The 10,632-nt window shown below is 39.6% G+C and overlaps 1 protein-coding gene across 1 annotated transcript; it reads left to right on the top strand.

Annotated features, from left to right (window-relative positions):
• Positions 1-7,579: 7,579 nt before the first annotated feature.
• Positions 7,580-10,105, top strand: LOC145219540 (zinc finger MYM-type protein 1-like). The gene is made up of 2 exons (XM_080086892.1): positions 7,580-8,885; positions 9,042-10,105. Exons 1-2 carry the CDS (start codon positions 7,580-7,582, stop codon positions 10,103-10,105), a joined length of 2,370 nt encoding a protein of 789 aa, XP_079943018.1.
• The last annotated feature ends 527 nt before the right edge of the window (positions 10,106-10,632 follow it).

Genomic DNA, 10,632 nt, shown 5'->3' with positions numbered 1-10,632 from the left:
GTACGAACTTCCGCCATTGCATTCTGTAAATTTAAAGTATGTGCGGTTTTAATTAATTTTATCGTTTAATTTGCATCATAACCGATTTTCATGCGTCATTAAACGTAACAAATCGCAAAATTTACATCTAGCCAAACATCGAATAGGGCTTTAATGAACACTGATGTCCGCTTTGTAGTATTGTAGCGTGGTTATTGATCTTTGTAGCGTGGTTATTGATAACCGTCGCAGCATTACCATGTTTCCCTCACTCCATAAAAGAATCATTGCAACTACCACCTCATGTCCTGCTTGACACACCACGTCTATTTATAAAAAACGAAGTAGGGCAGTGCAGTTCATGTTAGGATTGTACCCTACGTGTCGCAACTAGTGTTACGATACATCGCCGCTGGAATGCTTGTCATTTTTGAAAGTCCTCGTGTTGGGAAGCAGAAACGCAGAAACGAGTTAAACGGAACCCGCAGAAACGAGTTAAATTCGCCACATTGCGATTTTTTTAGTACACTAGCAAACAGATACCTTATGCAACCAAATTCGTCACAAATGTCAACTATTTTTTGCATATTTTAATTCGAATGCCACACAACATTACATTAACGTTATTTTTAGATCATCTACAACAGGGGTGTGCAACCTTTTTCGTCGGTGGGCCATGTAACCAATTTCGGACATCAAGCGAGGGCCACACATTTTTTTTCGTGTACCGTATTTACACGTTTTTTTTTGTTTTTTTTTATTACACAGCAGTATCTAACATTACCACATGTGGCTTACAGTCGAGTAAGTACGATACACTATAAATTCTTATGACAGGCAATTTTAGTGGAACACTTGAAGTTGAGAGTCCTTACACAGCTTGTCAATACGGGCTTTGACGTGGTAGCCTTCCTTAACCGACTAACTAATCTTTTATCAGTCAGCTGACTTCTACATCTTGTTTTCGTGTGCTTCATTTTAGAGAAAAAATGCTCACAGCAATTGGCGCTACCAAAAAGGGGAGTCATTCTTCCCCTTGCATGTCGGGACAAATTGGAAAACTTGTTTCCAAACTCATCACGCAGCTTTTGCACACTTGCTCCATAGTTAGCACAATCCAGATCAGGAAATTCGCGTTTCCTGGTTGCAAGACAAGTGAAATGGATCAAAGTAGCTCCAATCAACTGAAATTGGAAAATTTTAATTTATTCTCAAAAGCACTGATGCTCAAACAGCTTATTCACAATCTGACTTTTTCTTGTTATTTCCAGTTTAGACCAGAGAGATACTGTGTTATGTATTCAATGTAACAGCGACGCAACAAGCCCACAGCTACAAGACACTTGCCGGTAAGCGACAAGGTCGTCACAAGGCGGGGCAATATACTTAGTGCGTCACAAGGTGGCGTAATATACATTCTATCTTCCCTTTACGAAAAAGAAGAAACAAAAGGAGAAAACTAACGTCAGTATGAAAACGAAAAAATACACAAGTCTACATTTCTTCGATTAGTCGTCTCGTCGGTTTACGTTTTCTTTTGGAACGACACGGAACATTAAAGTTGCGAACAATTTCACAATGATCAGAAACATGATGCGGCGATAAAGGTAAAGTTTGCAACAGAGAAGACCTTCGAGATGAGAATTGAATGTTGCGGCGAATATGCATACGATTACGACGATAAAGTACATTGTCAGGAGTACGAACGATATAGGAGCCGGGTGACAAAACCTTGTCAATAACTCCGTCCTCTGTCCACGTGTGGCGAAGAAAATCAAACAGTTTTACAGTGGTACCAGGCTTTAAAACACTTAATGGTTTTGCACCCACGTCAAAATAACGTCTTTGTACAAGGGCGTTTGGGCAAGTTATGACACCTGAGCTTTTCTTCACAAATAGGCAAATTACTTCTGGCTTGCCTTCCCATGAGCAACTGTGACGGTGATAAACCACACTGCAAAGGCGAACTACGATAAATTAACAAATTCAAATCAAAGTCCTGGGCAATGGCAACAGATTTTTTAACAGATTTTTAACGGTTTGTACCGTCTTTTCAGCAAGTTCATTAGATTGCGGAAAATGAGGACTTATGTTAAATGACAGAAGTCCCAAGATTGCGAAAAACATCTAAATTTACGGGAGGTAAATTGTGGCCCGTTGTTGCTAAATACTTTAAGCGGCACACCAAAGCGAGAAAACGTTTGCTTAAGACAGGTAATAACTGCATCGCTAGAAGTGTTGTTAATACAATAAACATCGGGATAACCTGAATAATAATCAACAACTACTAGATACGACCGACCATTGTACGCACATAAATCAACACCTATTTTTTCAAAAGAAAACTTGGGAATTTTATGGGATTCAAGAGTTCTTTTTGCAAACGCGGTCTGTAACGCATACATGTCGAACATGTGGACACCAAATTTGATGTGTCCTGGTTAATTCCAGGCCAATACACTAATTTGCATTTAACTTTCCCAAAATGACCTTCATGTAGTTTTGCTAGAATTGACCGTCCCATTTTCCGGGGAATGACTATTTTGACACCATCATTTACGGACAGTTCATCACGGACTTTCCAAAATACCTGGGAGTCTGGTGTGCAATTTGCGGAACGTTACGTCCAACCATTGTAAACGTAATGCAAGTTGTCTATTGACTGAGGATCTCGTTCAGTTTCTTTACGACGTTGCGCCATAGCATTGGAGGAGATTGGAAGTGATGACACAACCAAATGAACAAAACATTCCACATCAGCATGTGATTGCAAATCTTCGGTTTCTTGGGAAACAGTCCTCGACAAAGCATCGGCTGTGTGCATATCTTTCCTGGAGTATAGATTACATTAAAGTCATACGAATGCAGACGTATCATCAGACGTTGTACCCTTATGTGACAATTGCTTAAGTTTTTTTTTCAAAAAAAAGTTTTCTATGCATATGTGTGGAACATATATGAACTGATGAAACCGCTCACACGCAAATGTTACCACAAGGAGTTCCTTTTCGATTTGTGCGTAGCGCGTTTCAGCATCAATCATTGCTCTAGTGGCGTAGGACACAGGATGCCACTCTTTGTCATGCATCTGAAGCAGTACCGCACCAAGAGCTTCTTTTGAGGCGTCTGAGGATACCTTTATTGGAACCCATTTTTAAACATTTTAATGCTACCAGACAGCTACAAGACACTTCGAATACACGGTGGGGCTATATACTTTATCTGTGAGGAAGGCTAAATCATTCGACCCATTGTCATCTCTTGGATTCCAGAACCTCTTTGGAGTAGCAGCTCTACTAAGCCAGTCAGTGATTTTCAACCTTTATACAAAAAAAATAATTTGTTTAAATGAAAATACTAAGAGTATTCTACATGAAATGAAAACAAAACTGTACATATTTGAATAGACTACATTTATTATCATAAAAAAGTCAATGGAAAACTTGAGTCGGTTTTTTCTTGCACAACTTTTTAAGGTTGGGTCTTGTTTTTGACAAACACACACGAAGTTCGTCTTCCAAAGACAGCAATTGTGCTTGTTTCTTGTGATGGATGGTTTTCAGAGCTGAAAATCCAAATTCACATAAGTAGGAGGTTGAAAATGCACACGAATTCGTAGCGCTTTCTGGGCGATTACAGGATTTCCTTTTCAACCAGCAACCAAAACGCATTCAGGTTAAGTTCAGAATGCTTTAGCTTTAATGTCTGGTCATTTAGAACACTGGCAAGTTCTTCTTCTTCTGTCACAGTGAACTGTTCTTCAGACAGCTCAAATTCTACAAATGGTTTTCTAATCCAGTCATACTGGTCAACAGATATTGAAGGAAAATATTTGTAAAGATTTGTTAACAAAGTGTGCAAATGGTTCAAAATCAGTAGCCTAATTTCTTGGCAATTCCTTTTTAAAACAGATGGAAACATTTCTAAATTTCCTGCAGATATGCGTTTCTTCCATGTTCTCTCCCACCCAGCCCACCCTGCATAACAGGGATACCTTTTTGTGGCAGCCAAAGCGTTCAATGCCACGTTGCTTTGAGATCCTCCGATTTCCCCTCTTTCTCTCCTTTTATGTTACATTTACTTTATACACATGCCATAAAGATAGCAAATAGTTACATTAAAAATGGACGGCAGTGATATTGTGTTCATGACACAACTCAATTTCAAATTTAAAGAGATAAATTAGGTGAGAAATGTATTATTGATGTTACATATACACGTAAACTGAAGGTGAAATGTAGTACATTTACAGCGCATCTTTTTTTAGTCCGCGTGATGACATTTACATAAATGCCTTGGTGATATTTGTTTATTGGCGAACCTGTGTCACACAATATACCGAAGAGAACCGAACAAAACAAGTACCAGAGAGGGTTCATAGCCGATATTCAAGATATGTGAACAACAAACATGAACATTTTCAAAACACAAAATATAGCAAAATGGCAATAATAATTGAAACGCTGGAGAACAAAAACAAAGAAGCCATGTATGATTGACCTATGGAGCGTACAATCAAAGACTGGGAAAGGAACGCGCAGAAGAGCGCATAAAAAACAAAAATCAAGACACAACAAAGCAATACAATTTCCAAGCCCTGTATGATTGGCCCATAGAACGTCCAATCAGAGGCTCGTAAAGGAACGCGGAAAAAGGCGTGTAAACCAACGAAAAACGGCGATTAACAAACACACATTAATGTGATACAGATCCAAAGCCCTGTATGATTGGGGCACATAGAGCGACCAATTAGAGGCTCGGAAAGGAACGCGCACGGCGTATGAACAAAGGAAAAACGGAGACTAACAAACACAATAATGTAACACAGATCCAAAGCCCTGTACGATTGGCTCATATAGAGGCCAATCAGAGGCTCGGAAAGGAACGCTGAAAAAGGCGATGTGATACAGATCCAAAGCCCTGTATGATTGGCCGCGTATTGTTGGCCCATAGTGCGGCCAATTAGAGGTTTGGTGATGAGCAATTTTTAAGTTGCCAGTTAAAAAAAGCGCTTAAAGCGGAACTCAAACATAATGTGTTGGAAACAATAGATCTTAAAAGTGATGTTTGTTAGGTACTGTAAAAAATTTGAGGTCTTCCCGTTTTCGGACTCGAGAAATTGCAACATAGGCCAAGCCCTTCGGCAAATTTTGAGTATCAAACCAAATAACAATATTTTGAAGGGTTTGTCCTTGGCATTTGTGAACGGTCACTGCATAGGTTGGAAGTAATGGATAGTAAAGTTGACAGTCCGTATTGTAAAGAGGATAAACTCTTAACATGTTGTTTTCAGTTTGAACAAGAAAAGTTCGTCCAATTCGCGATGCTATTTTCCCAATACGTCCATTCACAAAACCTCTTTTTTTGTCGCCATTTTCTGTTAATCGCACCAGCATTCCTTTGTAAACAGGTTTGAGTAGGCTGCGTTAAGTCTGCAAACTGCACAATGTCCAGCTCCTGTTGTCCTCAAAACTTCTCTTCAATATGTATTTTCACGATGTGCAGCATGATTTGTATAAGTTAGTACGACCCAGTTGTCAAGTGGCCTTAAAAGCCTGTGAAATTTCTTCATTTGTTGGGTTAATCGTATCAAGTAGATTGTCCCTTATAAAACAGGTAGTTGGTTTGTGGAAGGTGCAAAGCACTTAACGTTTTGCAAAAACAAACTCAGTTCATTTTCAGTTGTTCTATGTTCCTGCGTCAGCACAAAAGTGCTACAAATGTGCAAAAAAGTTTCATCTGACATACATGGTGTAACGTCTTCTGTTTTTGTCCCGAAAGGTTGCAACTGATGGGGATCACCGCAGAAAACCACAGTGGCATTGGATGACACAGCTTCGAGGGTTGTCAAAATATGTCGCGTAGTCTTGATTGACAACATAGAAACTTCATCAATAACAATCAGATCGTATTTTTTCAAGCACCAGCTTATGCTCGATGAATCATAAAAAGGCGACTGCAAAAAAATGCACTATGCACAGTGTCACTTAAAGGTGCTACAAAGCATTCCGGCCGGTGTTGCAAAAAGAATGGACAGATTGCGTGACGACTTATTTGCATTAGGCAAGCTGTCTTTCCGGTCCCTTGCTGTCCTTTTGAAAGGAAAAATTCACGTACGTGAAGATTGTCTTCGATGCTATCAAAACGTTTCAAGTTTGTTAGGACACAGTCAATAAAAGCTTTCTGTCTTGCATTGAAAGTAATAGACTTGTTGTGATTTTCCAATCGAATGGAAAGTTCGTCAAAAGACAGAAGGTTATCTTTCCACTGTCTCCATGTAACCCAGTAACTCCTGATCATGCTTAAAATGTTTCTGATGTAGAACCCTTTGTCTCCACGAAGTTCCAAAGTTTTTCGTATTTCGATTTCATTAGTCCACAAACGAAATCTATTCTTGACAGAGGAAGCAAATAAACTTAAATCTTCAGGCAGTGGACCAGAATATTGCAGAGCTGCAAAGTATCTGAAAGGTGTATTAAGCAAGCAATCTTGTAAAAAGTATGTATCATTTGATGGAGAAACTGTTTTACATGCAACCAAAACTGTTGTGTTTTTATTGTATTTTTGCTTGGTCGTTCACAATAGTGTACTTTCACAAAAACTGCAAAAATGTCAAATTTGTGTCATGCCCGCGCCGTTTCAAGTAGTGTTGCAGTTCTTCGCACTTTCAAGTGATACTGGACAAATATTCCACTGAGTGCCATCGCCATTTCTGGCTCCGAAGATGTCATGTGATTAATATAACGTTCCGCCATTGAATGACTGTCGAAGCCTGACAAAAGATTTCCTACAGATAAAAACGATTCTTTATATTTCGTTACATAGCCTGCAACGTAGTTGAGTAGAAGTGCTTTGGAATTTCCCATTTGAAAGTCCATGCTGCACTGAAGAGAAAGCAACACTGAGTCAATGAAACCACGAATATTCAAACCTTCGTCAAATGTTTTATCACAAGTTTGTCCGATTCATCGAAGGGAGTGGGTTCACAGCTGACAATCACCCCTTCAGAAGTTGCGTTGCTCTGCTGAAGTCGATAAACGGCATTCGCAAGTTTTTCATCATCAACTCTCAGTGAAGCTCCAATTCGAGAAAGATCGATTTTCTTCCTATCCTTAACGTGCCACGTTGCTGAAATTCAAAACGGTAAAAATAAGTGATGGTCCAAGAACGGGCATTCGCCAATTACATTTTGTTTTTCCGCAGATATATCCTGGAATGTACTGTTCAAGTACGTGCAGGGCCGGATTAAGGCGGGGGCTGATGGGGCTGCAGCCCCAGGTCCACACCCAAATATAGGCCCACCACTGCACTAAGTCAATGAAACAACTAAGGTAGCCTAGGCTAATACAAATCTCCCAGCTATTATTGAAAACACTGTCCATGCACTGTAAAACCCAACCTGGTCACTATGACGCAACAATCGCTTTTTCTCGGCTGTTAGGCAGGATTGTTGCAATAACGCACATAACTATATTGCGCATGCAGGCAGTAGTGAAAGACCACTATAGGGTCATCTAAATCTAGCTACGCCTAGAGTATAGCAACATATTGTTTTTAGTTGTTTTGTTTTTAGCTTGGCTAAATTAATTTAAAAATAAAAATGAAGAAGTATAAAAGCGGTTGGGAAAAGGAGAAATCTAGAAGAGAAGCAGAAGCTAAATTGAAAAAAGTTGTAGCAGGTTCAAAAAAAGTGACTAATTTTTTTGATGTTGTAAGCGAACCGAAAAGCAACATTGCAGAAACGACGTCCAGTAGGCCTAATGCAACTGCTTTGCGACCATCTACTTCGACTTCGAGTGACTGTATTGCGGAGCCACATATAAATATTGTTTCATCGGAACCAAATTTAAAAACCAAGTCATCTAATGTTGCTGAGGATGAAACACATGGGGTAAAAGAAACTATTCAACACGACATGGATGTTGGATGCTGGGGAGGAATTTCTGACCAGCTGAGAGATTACTGCTGCCAAATAGGAAGTTTAGAATTTCAACATCTTGATGCAGATTTTTCAACTTCAGAGAAATGTATTACTGGCGATAAATTTAAACGGCGTTGTTCTAAATCGCTATTTTGGCGAGAACAATTGAACGGCGAAATAGTGAAACGCGAATGGTTGTGCTATTCGCCTTCAACCAAGAAACTTTACTGCTTTTTTTGCAAACTTTTTGCGTCTGATTCTGAGAAAATCATGCTGCCGCTGGCATCAGTTGGTTATGGCGACTGGAAACATGCACCACGCGACCTGGCCAGGCACGAATCTTCTAACAAACACTTAAGTTATCTTTCAACATATTTCTTTCGAAGAGCAAAAAAAGGTAGCATTTGCAAAGATTTGGAAGAGCAAAAAGAATCTGACAGAAAATATTGGTGCAAAGTATTAGCTCGAGTTTTAAGCGTGATAAAATTCCTATCATCCAGAGGGCTAGCCTTCCGCGGAAGTAGTGAGAGGGTTGGTTCTCCACAAAACGGTAACTTCCTTGGAATTTTGGAGTTGTTGGCAGAATACGATACTTTCCTTGCTGAGCATATTCAAAAGAGAGTGAACAAAGGCAAGGGACACGTTTCGTATTTCTCATCGACTGTATGTGAGGAATTCATTGACGCAATTGCAACAAAAGTATTAAATATTATTATTTCCGAAATAAAACAAGCAAAGTATTATTCAGTGTCCGTGGACTCAACACCTGACATTGCAAATGTTGACCAGTTAACAATAATTTTTCGGTATGTTTTACCTGATGGTCCCGTGGAACGATTTGTCAAATTTATGCCCACCCGTGGACACACTGGTCGCCAATTGGCTGATATACTTTTGGAGTTTATAGAATACAATGGGATCAGTTTGAAAGATCTCCGAGGACAATCTTATGACAACGCTGCTAACATGAGCGGAAAATATAAAGGTATGCAAGCTATAATAAAAGAACGCAACCACCAAGCAGAATATATTCCTTGCGTAGCACATTCCTTGAATCTTGTGGGAAAATGTGCTGCTGAGTGTTGCCAATCCGCGGTTCGTTTTTTCATGTTTGTTCAAGGACTCTATGTATTCTTTTCAGCTTCAACACACAGGTGGAATCTTCTTGTTGATGCACTGAAACCACTTAAATGTCCAACAATTAAGCCTTTGTCTGATACACGTTGGGAGGCGCGATATGATGCGCTACATGCACTAAGAAAAGGTTACCAAGCGGTTCTTCAAGTCTTGACGGCAATATCTGATGACAATGATGAAACATATCAAACTAAAGAAACAGCCAGGGGTTTTGTTTCATCGATGAAAAAGCTTGAAACTGGTATTTTAGTCGTGGTATGGTCGTGCATAATGGAACGGTTCCATAAGACGAGTCAGGCTCTGCAGGACAGCAAAATGACTTTGAATAAGGCAACAAATTTGCTTCAGGGTCTACAGAACTTTATTCAACTTCTCAGACCCCAATTTCAAACATTTGAAGGAAGAGGTCAAGCATTAAGTGGCTGTCATCATTACACTGAAGAAATTTCAAGAAAGAAAAGAAGAAAAGTAGGGTTGGATAGCGAAGGTGAATCTGAAGACACATCACTTGATCCATCGAGCAGATTCAAAGTAGACTCATATCTGCCGATCATTGACCAAATTCTTTCGTCTATGAAAACCCGACTAGAAGCTTACGACGGTCTCCAAAGAAAGTTTTCGTTTCTGATAGAATTGAACACCATGTCTAACTGCAAAATTGAAGCAAGTGCGAAATCGTTACTTCAATATTATCCAGATGATCTGGAGGAGTCATTGCCTGAGGAGATGATTCATTTTTCTACACTGATAAAACAACACCATTTCAACAGTGAATGCAAAGAAATTCAGATGTTTAAGTTCATAAATGAAAATGAATTCGCGCATGCATTTCCTAATGTATCGGTTGTTTTCAAGCTTTATCTTTGTCTGATGATTTCTAATTGCTCTGGCGAGCGCTCATTTTCAGCGCTAAAAAGAGTAAAAAATCATTTGCGTTCGTCTATGAGTCAGAAAAGGTTGAATTCCTTAGCTATACTCTGCATCGAAAACGACATTTTGCAAAAAATAGACACCGATGACATTATTAAGAGCTTTGCATTGTCTAAATCCAGAAAATGCGTCATTTGAATGTTTGCATACAAAGTAAATATATACTTTGTTTATGTATTAATATTTGTTTTTCGTTTCAATTGTGGTTAGTTTTTAGTACAACGAATAGAATAAAAAATAGGCCTCTGACTATCATAGAGCCCCAGGCCCATAAAAAGCTTAATCCGGCCCTGCACTGCGTGACCGCTGTGGCCAGCCTGTAAATACTGCGTGACCGCTTTGACCAGCCTGTAAAAACTGCGTGACCGCTGTGACCAACTTACTGCATGCCATGATTGCTGTGGCCAGCCTGTAAATACTGCGTGGCCACTGTGGCCAGCCTGTAATTACTGCATGACCGCTGTGACCAGCCTGTAAAAACTGCGTGACCGCTGTGACCAACTCACTGCATGCCATGATTGCTGTGGCCAGCCTGTAATTACTGCATGACCGCTTTGACGGGCTCCTTTAAAATATGCAATCTACGCAATCTACTTTTAAAACGTATGCAACTTTGAAAAATGTTGACGGTTAGGGCTTTTAGGGTTTGGGTGAGGGTTTATAAT

This window comes from Phallusia mammillata, chromosome 3, assembly GCF_965637545.1.
Source record: "Phallusia mammillata chromosome 3, kaPhaMamm4.hap1.1, whole genome shotgun sequence".
Taxonomy (NCBI): Eukaryota; Metazoa; Chordata; class Ascidiacea; order Phlebobranchia; family Ascidiidae; genus Phallusia; species Phallusia mammillata.
Note: the sequence above shows the minus strand (reverse complement) of the source record. Positions and strands in the feature narration are given on the sequence as shown.

Excerpts from the sequence above, each read along its gene's own strand:
- LOC145219540 (XM_080086892.1), top strand. The coding sequence starts at position 7,580 with ATGAAGAAGTATAAAAGCGGTTGGGAAAAGGAGAAATCTAGAAGAGAA. Across the intron at positions 8,886-9,041 it reads CATGAGCGGAAAATATAAAG|CTTCAACACACAGGTGGAAT; the intron begins GTATGCAAGCTA and ends TATTCTTTTCAG.